Raw genomic sequence first — 16,430 nt, 5'->3', positions numbered from 1 at the left:
TACAAATGAATTAGTAAGACAAGAGCACAAACATTTAAGATATGTGACAAAGGACATTTGTTCATGAGCTGGAAGGGGATTATCTTTACGAGGTATCATCCCTTTTCTAGCACTCAAAATGTTTCAAGTTCAAAAAAAGCTTTAATTGATCATGCCATGACTAAGAAAGTACATATTTCTAGGTTTGAAACACGGAGGATTTTTTTGCAGGATGTCCTTGTTTTTTTTTCTATCTTTTTTAATGGATCAAAAAAGCTCTTTTTTTACGTGAAAAATTTGGAGATTGAGTGCTGGACAAGATTACAGTTTTTTCACATTGTGACGACTGTAAAGTTTGGTGGAAGAGAAATAATGCTATGGGCTGGTTTTTTTTTCAGGGGATTGCCCAGGCCCCCAAGTTCCAAATCAGAGAAAATGTAAGGTTTCAACATACCAAGACATTTTGGAAAATTGTAGCTTTCAACTTTGTGGTAACCGTTTGGGAAAGGCCCTTTTTCAACAGAACTGTGTCCAGTGCACAAAACAAGGTCACCTTCGGGATGAACTAGAATGGAAAGCGCTTCTGGATGAATGAGCAAAAATTCCCATTGACACATACAAAATCTTGTAGAAATCTTTCCAGAAGACTGGAAAAGGTCATAGCTGCAAAGGGGGATCCAACTCCATATTAATATGTATGGGTTTAGAATGGGAGAGCATACAATTTCCTGTAGTTATGTGTAGATGTCCTAGAACTTGTTACTAATAATACATATAGTGCACAGTACTTTAGCTCATCTAAAAAAAAAATATATCCAAAAATAGTAGTAAGATATCATTTATAACGCATCCTTTTAAAGGCCGGTCAGCAAGCTATTAGTAGGTATCAAAAACCCAACAGAATAGAAAGTATGACCAACTAAAAAAAAAAAAGAAAAAAAGTGGTTTTCTTAAGTTTTGTTTGAAGGGTGTTGAAAAATATGTGATATGTCACAGTCACTTAATTTTCCCAAGGCAGACATGACTAAAAGACGGAAAAGGTGAATGGCTTCGGGGAATTAGGTGTAAAGGTGAGTATATGCTTTTTATTTTATTCTTATTTTTACACTTGTTGGATACAGCGGGGGCAGAATACTCCTCTCAACATTGTCCCTTGCTCACGCTGATCTCACCGTAAGCAGGGAACAATGATGAGAGATGCCTCCAGCAGCCGGCGCTTGGGAAAAGTGCAAACTGTACCGTTGATTCCCAGGCGCCAGTACGTGTCATGCTGATGACACACGGATGTCATCCGTGTGCACGTGTGTGGGGCGTTTTGCGGCCCGTGCGGTGTGCAAAAAACTGACATGTCAGCGTGTGTTGACCCATTCATTTGAATGGGTCTACGTGTGAAAACTGTCACCACACGTACAAGAGCCCTTACCTTGTATAACCCTCTATAGGCATTCAGAACAACTCTTAAGTGAAAAGGAATGTGGTTATTCAGTGATATGAAATGTGTCATGAAAAAAAACCTAAATAATGTCAAACAAAAAAAGAAATTAACAAATCATCAATTTCATTGTCAAGCAAAGTAAACAGATCACGTAATTAAACGACCGAGAGTTATTATATTTATGCAAACTAAAACTTTACCCTGGAACCTCTCATTGTAATTCCTTAAAATCACTCGGATCTTACAGGAACGCAGCTGCTCACATTAACTGCTGTTTGCACTCGGCGTGAACCCGATAAATAATCAAATTACTTTTTTTTCACTTTTTGTGTTTTGACTTCATAAACAGCAAAATTTACTTTGATGAATTATTGAACTAAATGAAAACAAATTACTATGAAAATGGAGGGGGAGAGGTTCACTTAAAAAAAAACAAAAAAAAAAACTTAAGACATCTTCTAAAGGCTTGAGAAACCTTAGATCAACTTTTAGAAAAGTGGATTAGGTTCCAAATAATGCAGCTTAAAAAAACACATCACTGTTCCTTTATCCTCGTGTATGGAGAATAGCTCACACTATATTTTCTTGTCTTACCTTGGAGGCAACACTATCACCTTGTATGAAAAATGGGAAAGGGAAGCGGAAAGCGCACAAAATGTAACCGTTATAGTATAATTCGGAAATACTAGGAAATAAGGGCGGGACTAATGTCAGAAATCCTATGTGGAAATTGACCTGCGATTTGGATGTTAAAGCCTGTGTTGCAGACATTTGCAGGATAGATGATAACTTGCTGATCAGTTGGTGTCCCCCTGGGACCCGCACTATTTGGCAGAATGGGTAGTTTATTTATTTTTTTTTAAATCAATGGGGAACTTTTATCCCAGATACAAAATGAATCAGTCGAGTGCCCGACCACTGATCCATTCTTGCTCTATGGAGCTGCCAGAAAAGACAGAGTACAGCACTCGTCAAGTATAGCCTAGGCAACATGTTTTGGACTTAATCAGTAGTTATTCTTGGTTTCCTGCAGCACCCAAAGCTCTATCCTTATAAAAAAAGGAATACAATTATACCTTCTGCAATCTATAATATAAGTGCAGTTGTGGAGCTGTGCGGAAACATGAAATTAAGTGAAGACCACAGCACTGTGGATGCACACAGAGCTTACATCCAGCCTGTATTACAAAAAGAGACACTCCCGCAAAATATGACACATGGATATAAGCCTGCAAACTGCTTATCAGGACTGAAAATGAATGAAGGAATGAACACTGCAGCCTGAAAATTACCGCAATTTTATTAACCAAACATTCACCACCATATGTAAAAATAAATTTTCCAAGTGTAAAAGTGTCCGTAGCCTACAAATCTGCGCACGTCAACGTATGCCATATGTAGTGTAGGTTTGATATGATCTAGTAATAGATTGATGTGAAAATACTTGAACAAAAGGCCTACAAGATGCCCTTATAAGCCTGGCCGTATTGCTCATTAGGCGGGTAAGCAACTAAACTGTAGCCCTTTCGTTATATGCCCAACAAGGTATTCGGTTTATCAGTCTATTGTCTCAGCCCTGTGAACAATCATGTCATGCTTTGCATCATGATCTGAGAAAATGTGCTGCACTATAATAATGTACTGAAGTGGCAGGGACAGAAACAATCATGGTTTGTGTTAAAGAGGACCTTTCATAATTTTTCATGTTGAAATGGACAAACGATGTAATACTGGCTGCACAGTGGAATTTTTTTTTTTTTTTTGCAGAGTTATTAGTAATCAAAGTATTTGGCACCTGATGAGTTAATTTTAAGTCCATTTGGACGTTATCAGATAGTTTTAACTGGGGGAGTGTACTTCTTACCCCTGTATTATGCTGACCAATCATGAGCAGGTAGCAACACTCAAAGGAAATAAGAACACACCGCCACTATAGCTTACAGCAGGTTTTTCAGTTTATGAGATGTATGACAGAAAGCTCTGATCCCCTGGTCCAACATCTTGCATTATTAGAAAGCAAAAATGACTAACACTCTGTGGGACAAATGGCAGCAAAGCTGAGTTTAGCTGTGCCCACATTACAAATCCTTTTATTTGCTTTTCTGTTCTAGCACTGTCAACTCTGCTGTTCTGCTCTATCCCCAAACTTCGTATCCAGAGATATATTAATAATCACACTTTTTCTGTTGTGCTCGTTACGCAGTGAGATCAGAGGAGGGTGTAATTACATCTCACAGAGGAAAAGTCCAGAACAGGCAGGTTACTTCTGTGTGAGACATAAGTACAGCCCTGTCTACCAAGTAATAGACAGCTTCCAGGCTTGGGTGATGCAAGTGTGATAGGTCATGTGGCCGCGGGTGTATGACGTGACAAGACCTAGCCCAGGATTGGACAGTGTCGGCACACGCGTCTTCGGTCATATCCTAGGGCTCTCTGAATTAGCTGTATTGTTACCTGGACAACGAAGATTCATATACACTACTGAAAACGTCGGGACATGGCACAGTTTAAGGTTATTTGGGATTTACAATCCACATGTATAGTAAGTGTAATGAGAGATATAGATAGATATAGATATTTATCAAAAAAATAAAAGGAACACTAAAATAGCACATCCTAGATATTATTGAATGAAATGAAATATTCCAGTTGCAAATCTTTATCCATTGCATAATGGAATGCGTTGAGAACAATAAAACAAAAAATGATCACGGTAAATCAAAGTTAATATCTCATGGAGGTCTGGATTTCGAAAGATACTCAAAATCAAAGTGGAAAATCAAATTACAGGCTGATCCAACTTCAGTGGAAATGCCTCAAGACAAGGAAATGATCCTCAGTAGTGTGTGTGGCCTCCACCTGCCTGCATGACCTCCCAACAACGCCTGGGCATGCTCCTGATGAGGCAGCGGATGTTCTCCTGAGGGATCTCCTCACAGACCTGGATTAAAGCATCAGTCAACTCCTGGACAATGTGTGGTGAAACAGGGCATTGGTGGATGGAACGAGACATGATGTCCCAGATGTTCTCGATTGAATTCAGGTCTGGGGAACAGGCAGGCCAGTCCAAAGCATCAAAGGAACTGCTGACACACTTCAGCCAAATGAGACCTAGCATCAGAAGGAAGCCAGGGCCCACTGCACCTGCATATGGTCTCAAAATGGGTCTGAGAATCTCATCCCGGTACCTAAAGGCAGTCAGGTTACCTCTGGCTAGCACGTGGAGGGCTGTGCGGCCCAACAAAGAAATGCCTCCCCACACCATTACTGACCCACTTCCAAACCGATCATGCTGGAGGATGTTGCAGGCAGCAGAACGTTCTCCATGGCATCTCCAGACTGTCACATCTGTCACATGTGCTGAGTGTGAACCTGCTCTCATTCGTGAAAAGCACAGGGTGCCAATGTCGAATCCGTCAATCTTGGTGTTCTCTGGCAAATGCCGATTGCCCTGCATGGTGTTGGGCTGCAAGCACAGCACCCACTTGTGGACATCAGGCCCTCATACCATCATCATGGAGTCGGTTTCTGACAGTTTGAGCGGACACATGGATGTTAATGGCATGCTGGAGGTCATTTTGCAGGGCTCTGGCACTGCTCCTCCTGTTCCTTCTTGCACAAAGGAGGAGGTAGCGGTCCTGCAGCTGAGTTGTTGCCCTCCTATGACCCCCTCCACGTCTCCTGGTGTACTGGCCTGCCTCCTGGTGTCTGCAACATGCTCTGGACACTGTGCTGACAGTCACAGCTACACTGCTTCCCACCGCCTCGTAATGATGTGCCACCCCGGATGAGCTGCACTACCTGAGCAACTTTTGTAGGTTGTACTGTAGACACCGCCTCATGCTACTGTACCACTAGGGGTGAGAGCAATGACAAAATGCAAAAGTGACCAAAACAACAGCCAAAAAGGATGAGAATAGAGAAATGGTCTGTGGTCACTACCTGCAGAACCACTCCTTTATAGGGGTTGTCTTGCTAATTGCCGATCATTTTTACTGGTTGACTGTTCCATTTGCAAAACAGCAGGAGAAATTGATTCACAATCAGCATTGCTTCACAACTGGACAGGTTGATTTCACAGAAGTGTGATTGAGTTACATTGTGTTGTTTAAGTGTTCCCTTTATTTTTTTGAGAAGTGTATATATATCTCTTCTGTAATTTATGTAATATACTGTATGTTTGTCAAGTTTGACATGTATTGTGTGAGTCAATGGATGGTGGGGCGGTTGCATGTGTCCTAATTGGCGTTTTCTTGATCATCAGTGCTATTTAAACCTGTTTGCACTATTTTTTGTATGCTTGACAAAGACCTGTATCTGATCGAAACATCACCTAAGCCTGGATGCTGGCTATTATTTGATATATAGCACTTTTTTTTCCCAAGTGAGCTCCTTGGAGTCCTTGACGATGCGTCCTTCTGTGGGTATGGAGACCTTTGTTCCTGAGTGTACAATATGAGTGCTTCGAAAAACAATTTTATACTTTCATAACGACAGCTCCGATCTCACTGCAGAACGAGAACAAGCTGCTTGAGCACAGCAGACATAAGGCTGTGTGCCCACGTAGCGTTTTTCAAGCGTATATGCTGCGGAATTTCCGCAGCGTAAACGCTTGAAAAACGCATGTAGATCCGCACCCCATGGTCCCCAATGGCATTCCGCAATGTCAATGCCCATGCTGCGGATTTTTCCGCAGCGTATATGCTGCAGTCAAAAATCCGCAGCATGTTCATTAATTTTGCGGAAGCGCCGCGGAATCAATGTGCGGATGGTACCCAAGTCTGGAGGAGAGGAGACTCTCATCCAGACCTGGGTACCAAAGAACCTGTAAAAAAAAGAATAAAATAAAGTTTATACTTATCTTCTGATGTTTTCCCTCCGTCGCGCTGTTGTCTGAAGGACCTGCCACGTCATTGAGTCATGTGACCCACCACATGACTCAATGACGTCACCGCAGGTCCTGCACACAGCAGCGTGAGCCGCTCAAGCCTCCGGACGGGGCAGAGAATGCATCAGAAGGTGAGTATAAAGTTTATTTTTTTATTTTTTACCATTCTGAACAAGTTGTCAAGCACTTTTCCAAGTGATGCTTGGAGAAGTGCTTGATAACCCGCATGCGGAAATGCATGCAAAGACGCCTCACAAACGCTTCTACCTGGCGGGAAAACCGCATGTAATATCCGCATGCGATTTTCCCGCCAGGGAGAAGCGTAAAAAATATGCTTCAGGTCCGCAACGTGGGCACATAGCCTAAGTGTGATTTGCGCTCTTTGATCAAAAAACACTAAGCTCCTTAAGTTCTTAACATCTGCAGAAATAGTGGTATTCATGTATTTATTAAATCGGGTGATTACGAATAGTGTATGTATATGTTTGTATATTGGCCACGTGGTGTATTTGTGCACCTGTACATCAATTTAATACTAAACGTGTGTTTGCAATATTTTTTTTGGAATTGTCATTACGGACACTCAGTAATCAGGAGAGCCGATATAAAGGTTTATAATGTAACACGGTTAAACTCAGCTGCACTGCCGCTTCCCACACAGGAGATTAGACCAGGAGATCAAGGCTGTATCATTACATCTCACACAGTGAGAACCCTACGCAAAGCTGTGGTGGAGGCGTGCTCTTCTTTCCATTTAGTGTTGCTGCCTGCTTATCACTGGTCAGCATCATACATGGAGAAGTATATGCCACCAGTGAAAACTACCTGATAACACCCACTTAGACTTAAAAATAAAGATAACTCGTTAGAGGCAAAATGTAGATAAAAATAAATACGTTTTATTCTGCTCTGCAGCCACTATTACACTCTGTCCAATTTAACATGAAAAATCTGGTGAAAGATCCTCTTTAAGCTGCTAAGTGCAATTTTTTTCCCTTTTCAGACAGGCTGCTGGTTCTCCCATAAATCTTTTTGGATCATAGCGATGATCAGATTGCAGCACAACGGAAAATAATCCTGAAAAAATAAGTCCTGAATGTGATCTAAAAAAAAAATCCACAGCAGTGAAGACTTCCCATATGTAACGTTAAATGTGCTTATTTGGTGTTCAATCTTATTGCCGTGGTAGATCGACACGGAAAGATTATTCCCGCTCCACTCACTTCCACGTCAGGTGACGTCACAACTAATTATTCCCCTCATGTGTATGATCAGCAGGTATCATGAACCTGTCCTATTCTAATGAATTCCTCTTTAAATATGATTACAGACATGAAAAAAAATGATTTTGATGTTTGTGGAATTGTTCTCTGTTATCAAGCAGATTTGACAGAGTGTTTTCTTTTAGGCTATGTGCCCAAGATGCAGAAATGCTGCATATTTTTTCCGCTTCTCCCTGGCAGGAAAAACGCATGCGGTTTTAAAATGCTTTTTTCCCGCCAGGTAGAAGCGTTTGTCAAGCGTTTTTGCATGCATTTCTGCATGCGGGTTATCAAGCGCTTTTCCAAGCGATTTTAGCATCACTTGGAAAGTGCTTGACAACTTGTTCACACTATATAAATCCATGCAACTGGCATGGATTTATAGTTGTCTGACAAAGTTAGTTAAAAAAAAAAAAAAGAATAAGAATGGTAAAAAATAAAGATTATACTTACCTTCCGATGTCCTCCCGGTGTTTTCTCCGCTGCGTCCGGTGTCTTGGGCGGCTCACGGTGGTGTGAAGGACCTGCGGTGACGTCATGGAGTCATGTGACAGGTCACATGACTCAATGACGTCATGGCGGGTCCTTCACAACACCGCGACCCATACAGCAGACCAGACGGAGGGGAGAAAACACTGGGAGGACATCGGAAGGCAAATATAATCTTTATTTTTTATTTTAAATTATTTTTTTTAACAGGTTCTATGGTACCCAGGTCGGATGAGAGTCTCTTCTTCTCCAGACCTGGGTACCATAGGCACATTGAAAGTGATGCGGATGTCACGCGGTCCAATGCAAGTCAATGGCGGCGATTACGCTGTGTGTCCGCAAAATTAATGGACGTGCTGCGTATTTTTCCACAATGATAATCCGCAGCGGAAATTTCCGCAGCATGTGCACAGCACATGCGGATTATCATTGGGGACCATGAGGCACGTATTACCAAGCGTTTAAGCGTTTTCGCTGTGGAAATTCCGCAGCAAAAACGCTTGAAAAACGCATAGTGGGCACACAGCCTTATAATTTATACTTGTATTGCATTTTATATATGCACTGCAGGCCCTCTCCGGCATCTTTATGCTCGTAGATAAAGCACCAGCATTATAGACCCAGACTCTTAAGTTATATCTATTTCGGACTTCTGAATAGGAAATAATGTGACAGCTTTTGTTACCATACAACCTTAGAGTTGCCATTCACAACCCACCAAGAAGCAAATTATTCTTTCCTTCCATTACTAGATATAAATACACCAACCTGTCGATGCGTGCAGTGACTGATGTAAATGCTGTGGTAATTGAAGAACAAACTGAGGCACGTTACTGTGATCTCTGAAGAAACCTTCTGTAGCTTTGGACTGTATAACTTTGGTTTCCCACAACTGATAAAATCCAAAAAAAAAAAAAAAAGGAAATGTTATAATAAGGAGATATAAAACAAATCAAGTATAGTAAAAGCGACCAGAACAACGTGCAGGGAGAAAACTTCCCATCAATTTTGTTGCTATACAGCCTTAAAGGGGTATTGTCATCACCAAGTTCCTATCCCAATATGTAGTAGGTGTAATAATAATAAATAATAATATTAGAAAATACCTCCAATCAGAAATGTAGTATAGTTTTTCTGATTGCTATATTGCTTACCCCATGTGCAGGGCAATGAAGTAGCTTAGGTATATGGTAAACTGAATGATGTAATCAAAACTACAGCTCATCCCACAAAAAACAAGCTCTCAAACAGCTATGTGGATGCAAAAATTAAAAAAGTTTGAATAAAAGTGAGGAAAAAAAAAAGGCAGACATGAAAAATGTTCCACTTGTAAAGGGGTGTAAAACCACACCAATGTGTAATTAGGGGCAGGTATAAGTTAACTGCCAGATTTATCGGTCAGCCAAATATGGCACGTATCTAAGAAGTTAGAAGAAATTTTCACCACCTAGTTTCTCTGTTCTCACATACACACAGCGCTCTTATGAGCAAAGTGCATGGGATGAAGGCAACTTTGCTGCCTACAGTCCTGCTCATCATTAATGGCACCCATGAAGTTTAAGTACATACTGTGGAATATCTCCTGGAAAAAATGAATCAAGTGAAACAGTTTTTTGTATAGAGCCCTCATGTTAAATACTAAACAACAATAATTTAAAACCAAAAACAATGAGAGGGAAAAATAGAATAACCTAAAGCTTGCTGTGCACTGGTATTGGCACCCTTTACGTTAAATTTAGTATGGAAACACATTTTGACTCGCCTGTGGTAAATCACAAAAGAGATTCACCTGTGATTAATTGTCGGTGCACATGTGACATGAATTAGCCAATGAATGATGACTTCAGTGTTTTAAAAAGCCACATGGTACGAACTGTTCCTTTGTCATAATGGTGAAGACAAAGGAGCTGTCTGAGGACATCAGAAGTGCTATTATTAGCAAACACAAGACTTCCAAAGGGTATAAGGCCATCTCCAAAGACCTTGGTATCCCAGTTTCAACAGTACGCAATCTTATTAATAAGTTTGCCAAGCATGGAACCGTCAAAAACCACACTGGACGTGTGGGAAATAGGAATATTGACAAGAGATGTCTCCGAAGGTTGGTGCGAATGGTGGGACAAACACCACATCAAACATCCAAAGACCTGAAGGTCAACCTGGAACAGTCTGGGGTCATGGTTTCAACAAGTACCATTACACAGCACATTAAATCAAGCAGAGCTTTAATCCCTTCAGGGCCCAGCCTATATTCTATGATTCTATTCTATGATTCTATTTTGACCCTAAAGACCTTGGCATTTTTGTCAATTCTGACCAGTGTCCCTTTACGAAGTAAAAACTCTGGAACACTTCAACGGATCCTAGCGATTCTGAGATTGTTTTTCGTGACATATTGGGCTTCATGTCAGTATTAAATTTAGGTCGATAATATTTGCGTTTATTTGTGAAAAAATCAAAAATATGGCAAAAATTTTGAAAATTTCGCAATTTTCACATTTTTAATTTTTTATTCTGCTAAACCAGAGAGTGATGTGACACAAAATAGTTAATAAATAACATTTCCCACATGTCTACTTTACATCAGCACAATTTTGGAAAAAAAAAAAAAAAATTTGGTAGGAAGTTTGAAGGGTTCAAAGTTCATCAGCAATTTATCTTTTTTCCAGCAAAATTTACAAAACCATTTTTTTTAGTGACCATATCACATTTGAAGTCCCTTTGAGGGGTGTACATGACAGAAAACACCCAAAAGTGACACCATTCCAAAAACTGCACCCCTCAAACTACATTCAAGAAGATTATTAACCCTTCAGGTGCATCACAGGAACTAAAGTAACATGGAAGAAAAAAATGAACATTTAAATTTTTCAAACAAAAATTTTCTTTCAGCCTAAATGTTTTAATTTTCACATGGGTAACAGGATAAAATGCATCCTAAAATTTGTTGGGCAATTTCTCCTGAGTACACCGATACCTCATATGTGGTCATAAACCACTGTTTGGGTGCACGGCAGGGCTCAGAAGTGAAGGAGCGCCATTTCACTTTTTGAATGGAAAATTAGCTCCAAAAGTCAAATTGCGCTCCTTCCCTTCTGAGCCCTGCCATGTGCCCAAACAGTGGTTTATGACCATATATGAGGTATCGGTGTACTCAGGAGAAATTGCCCAACAAATTTTAGGATGCATTTTATCCTGTTACCCATGTGAAAATTAAAAAACTTAGGCTAAAAGAATTTTTTTGTGAAAAAAAAGTACTTTTTTGTTTTCACAGATAAATTTGTGAAGCACCTGGGGGTTTAAAGTGCTCACTATGCATCTAGATAGGTGCCTTGGGGGGTCTAGTTTCCAAAATGGGGTCACTTGTGGGGGAGCTCCAATGTTTAGGCACACAGGGGCTCTCCAAATGCAACATGGTGTCTGCTAACAATTTGAGCCGATTTTCCATTCAATTTGTTAGCGGACACCATATCTCGTTTGGAGAGCCCCTGTGTGCCTAAACATTGGAGCTCCCCCACAAGTGACCCCATTTTGGAAACTAGACCCCCCAAGGCACCTATCTAGATGCACAGTGAGCACTTGGAACCCACAGGTGCTTCACAAATTAATCCGTAAAAATAAAAAAGTGTTTTTTTTTCCACTTTTTCATTTTTACTAATCAATTTGTGAAGCACCTGGGGGTTCCAAGTGCTCACTATGAATCTAGATAGGTGCCTTGGGGGGTCTAGTTTCCAAAATGGGGTCACTTGTGGGGGAGCTCCAATGTTTAGGCACACAAGGGCTCTCCAAACGCAACATGGTTCCAATTTGTTAGCGGACACCATGTCATGTTTGGAGAGCCCCTGTGTGCCTAAACATTGGAGCTCCCCCACAAGTGATCCCATTTTGGAAACTAGACCCCCTCCAAGGCACCTATCTAGATGCATAGTGAGCAGTTGGAACCCCCAGGTGCTTAACAAATTGATTCATAAAAATGAAAAAGTATTTTTTTTTCCCACAAAAATTCTTTTTTCATTTTTACGGATTAATTTGTGAAGCACCTGCGGGTTCAAAATGCTCACCACCCATCTAGATAAGTTCCCTGGGGGGTCTAGTTTCCAAAATGGGGTCACTTGTGGGGGAGTTCCAATGTTTAGGCACACAGGGGCTCTCCAAACACGACATGGTGTCCGCTAACAAATTGGAACCATGTCGTGCTTGGAGAGCCCCTGTGTGCCTAAACATTGGAGCTCCCCCATAAGTGACCCCATTTTGGAAACTAGACCCCCAGGGAACTTATCTAGATTCATAGTGAGCACCCCCAGGTGCTTCACAAATTGTGTAGTGTATGTCAGGTTGGTGTGCGGTGTGGTATAGTGTAGTGTATACACCACACACACACACAACCTCACATACACTACAACACACACACACCAACCTGACAGCCTCCTCAGCTGAGTACGCCCTAGACTGGGATGAGCGGGACGGGCGGGACATTTTGTGTGCTGTGTGCGTGTTGAAAAAAAAAAAAAAAAATCGAAACTTTATTATAGTGTGAGTGTACATGTGTGTGAGTGCTTGGTGTAACATTCTGCAGTCACGTGTGGGGGCGGTCAGTTGTAGAGGACGGTCAGGCGTAGGGGGCACGCTCAGGCACACGGGGCACGCTCAGGCACACGGGGCGCATTAGGGGGCGGTCAGGCGTAAGAGGGGGTTGAGGAGATGGAGGAGCCAGCAGCAGCAGCAAGGGGGGTGATCACTGGGGCAGAAAGAGGGGCAGGAGCCGGCAGTAGCAGCAGCAAGGGGGTGAACCCTGGGGCAGAAAGGGGGGCAGGAGCCGGCAGCAGCAAGGGGGTAGGAGGCCGGCAGCATCAGGGGGGGGTGATTACTGGGGCAGAAAGGGGAGCAGGAGCCGGCAGCAGCAGGGGGGTGATCACTGGGTTTGCAGGGGGGGGGGTTGATCACTGGGACGGGGGGGGGGGATGATCACTGGGAGGAGGGGGTGGGTGATCACTGGGACGGGTGATCACTGGGACTGGGACGATCACTGGGCCGGGGGTGATCACTGGGCCAGGGGGTGATCACTGGGACGGGGGGTGATCACTGGGACACGGGGGGTGATCACTGGGACACGGGGGGTGATCACTGGGACACGGGGGGTGATCACTGGGACACGGGGGGTGATCACTGGGACACGGGGGGTGATCACTGGGACACGGGGGGTGATCACTGGGACACGGGGGGTGATCACTGGGACACGGGGGGTGATCACTGGGACACGGGGGGTGATCACTGGGACACGGGGGGTGATCACTGGGAGGGATGGGGGGTGATCACAGGCGCAGGGGATTCACAGTGAGCCTGCTGCTGCCTGTGATCACCGTACACCGGCTGGCAGAAGGAGAGCACCAGCCGGTGGATGAAGACGTGGGAGAGGGAGCAGAGGGAGCGGAGGATTGGGTGCAGGTATGAAAGTGGAGGGGGGGGGGGGGGAGTGGGGGCTGGAATCGGACAAGGGGGGGTAATATTACCGGCGGTGGATCATCGGCAGTGGATCGTCGGCGTCGGCAGATTGGTGGGTGACAAAGCTCCACAGCTTTCACGGAAGGGAGAAAGCTGTGGAGTTTCGTCAGCCATTGTAAAAATGACACCCTCCACATCTGATTGGAGGGCTAGCGTCACATGGACACTAGAGCCAATCAGATCTGGGGGGCGTGGGGGTGACAGAGCTGACACTCCCCCCAGCCAATGGCTGATGCTATATGCATCAAGCCATGCCCAAATCATAAATATTTCACCAATTTCCATTGGTGAAATATTTAATTCATTCCGATTGGCAGTTTCACTAAAGTGAAAGTGAAACTGCCAAATCGGAGGGATTCTAGGCACAGGGGGGTTAATCCACCCCCCCCGGGGTCAACTACAGGTTGTCCAGTTGCAGTAGCAACTGTGACACCTGAGCGACCCCGCTCGCAGGCGCTGCAGGGGCGCGATCCCTCCATGTCACAGACGCTGTGACATGGGTCGGGAACGCACCGGTTTCCATGTCACAGATGCTGTGACACAGGTCAGGAAAGGATTAAGGGCGAAGGCCAAGGAAAAAAACATTGCTAAAGAAAAGACATAAAATAGAACGACTGATCTTTGCCAAAGAGTACCTTGACAAACCACAATCCTGGGAAAACGTTCTGTGGACAGATAAAACAAAAATAGAGCTTTTTTCGCAATGCAAATCAACAGTTTGTTTACAGACGGCGCAATAAAGCTTATAAGGAAAAGAACACCTTACCAACAATTAAGCATCATGGAGGATCTATAAGGCTGTGGGGTTGCTTTGTCTGGTACTGAAGGCCTTGACTATCACAGGAATCATGAAATCAGAGAATTAATCAAGAGATTTTAGAGCGAAAGGTCCTACCAGTGTAAGAAAACTTGGCTTGAGTCGAAGATCATGGGTCCTCCAGCAAGACAGTGACCCAAAGCACACATCCAAAAGTACACAGGAATGGTTGAAAAAGAAAAAATGGACTGTTTTAAAATGGCCAGCAATGAGTCCTGACTAGTGATGAGCGACCACTAAAATGCTCGGGTACTCGTTCAAGTCGAGCAAATTGGAATGCTCGATCCGAGCAACGAGCCCAATGTAAGTCTATGGGAAACTCTAGCATTTTTCTGGCGGCCCCCGCCGAAGGTCAGCGGAGGGCCTAAAAGTGTCCGAAATCGATGGAAACAGCATGGGGAAGAACCTTGGAAGCATCTCTGACTCCCAGGGTACTGCTGTGAACAATGTTGTCAGAGTATTACGCCACATTTACGGACTCACAATAAAACATACAAAAGCTAAACCAAAATGCATTTTCCTGCGAAAAATGTTAAGGAACATCCTTTCCAGGGTAATGATTTGTATATAAGGTAAAATAAATCAGCAAAAACAAAAATGCTCCTCCACACCTTGGGCTATGTGCAAACGTAGTGTTTATGATGTATTTTTGCACTTTTGCATTGCTTTCAATGAAAAATGCATTGACCGGTAAGTGTCATTTTAACATTTTACTACCTTATCTGCCCATGTGGTGTGTGAGACATGATCAGAAACTTCCATACAGTGCTGAAAAGACATGGGAACAACATGAGGAAGACCCCTGGAAGCATCTCTGACTCTCAGGTCACTGCCTAAAACCGTGGTCCTCAGACGTGATCTTATATTACTGCATTAATAATGCAGATATTTTTGGCAACGTTACAAATATTATGCTATACTTTAAAATGGGCAAGGCGCGTGGCAAGGGACAGGGAAGTGGACGTAATGGTGATGGTGCACGCAGAGGCCGTGGGCAAGATGAAACTGTCTGCTGAATGAGCACAACAAACACCCACTTCATGTTGAACTACCTTCCTGTCCAAATTTCTAGGGGGCCACGAAACACCACTCTTGAAGGCAGAGCAGTGTGAAAAGGTTGTTGGTTGGATAGCAGATAACTCTTTCAGTCAGTTTGCCACCACCACCTCCCAATCTTCCACACTGTCCAGTGTCACTAGTCGAGAGCCTGGGCCACATTATTATTACTTTAGCGCCGTTTATTCCATGGCGCTTTACTTGTGAAAAAGGGGTATACATCGCAAAAACAATTACAATAATCTTGGAACAGAAATGTGACAGCGACTGCTACAGGAGAGGAAAGGACCATGCCCGTGAGGGCTCACAGTCACAAGAGATAGGTGAGAATAGAGCTGGTCGTGCAGCGGTATGGTGGAGTGAGGGTTACTGCAGGTTGTACGCTTGTCAGAAAAGGTGGGTCTTCAGGTACCTTTTGAAGATTTCAACAGTAGGCGAGAGTCAGAAATCTTGGGGTAGAGAGTTCCAGAGAAGGGGGAGATGCACGGGAGAAATCATGTATGTGACTGTGGGAAGAGGAGAGAAGAGGGGAGTAGAGAAGGTGATCTTGTGAGGATCGGAGGTTGCGTGCAGGAAAGTACCGGGAGACTAGGTCACAGATGTATGGAGGAGACAGGTTGTGGATGGCTTTACATGCCAAGGTTAGGGTTTTCAACTGGAGTATCTGGGCAATGGGGAGCCAGTGAAAGGATTGACAGAAGAGAGGCCGGTGAATAAAAATGGGACAGGTACATTAGTCGGGCAACAGAGTTAAGTATGGATTGGAGGAATGAGAGAGTGTTAGAAGAGAGGCCACAGAGCAGGAGGTTGCAGTCATCGAGACGGGAGAGGATTAGGGCGTGCACTAGTGTTTTTGTAGATTTGTGGTTGAAGAATGTGCGGATTTTTTTTTTTTTTACTTGGAGTCGGCATACGCCTCACCTTGCTCCTCCTTCCTCCCACCATGCAGAGTGCCTTGAGACAATTGATCCCACACTTGGACACTTCGAAGCGCTGTTATGT

General features: G+C 43.4%; 1 protein-coding gene across 1 annotated transcript in view; it reads right to left on the bottom strand.

Moving 5' to 3' along the window:
• Positions 1-16,430, bottom strand: part of GTF2A1L (general transcription factor IIA subunit 1 like) — an 80,623-nt gene that overhangs the window by 20,465 nt on the left and 43,728 nt on the right. The window contains exon 3 of the mRNA XM_073672094.1: positions 8,822-8,945. Coding sequence (XP_073528195.1) covers positions 8,822-8,945 — 124 coding nt within the window. The remainder of the gene's footprint in view (positions 1-8,821; positions 8,946-16,430) is intronic.

Source organism: Phyllobates terribilis, unplaced genomic scaffold (genome assembly GCF_046119375.1).
Source record: "Phyllobates terribilis strain yellow unplaced genomic scaffold, ASM4611937v1 Scaffold_3__8_contigs__length_932513732, whole genome shotgun sequence".
NCBI lineage: Eukaryota > Metazoa > Chordata > Amphibia > Anura > Dendrobatidae > Phyllobates > Phyllobates terribilis.
Note: the sequence above shows the minus strand (reverse complement) of the source record. Positions and strands in the feature narration are given on the sequence as shown.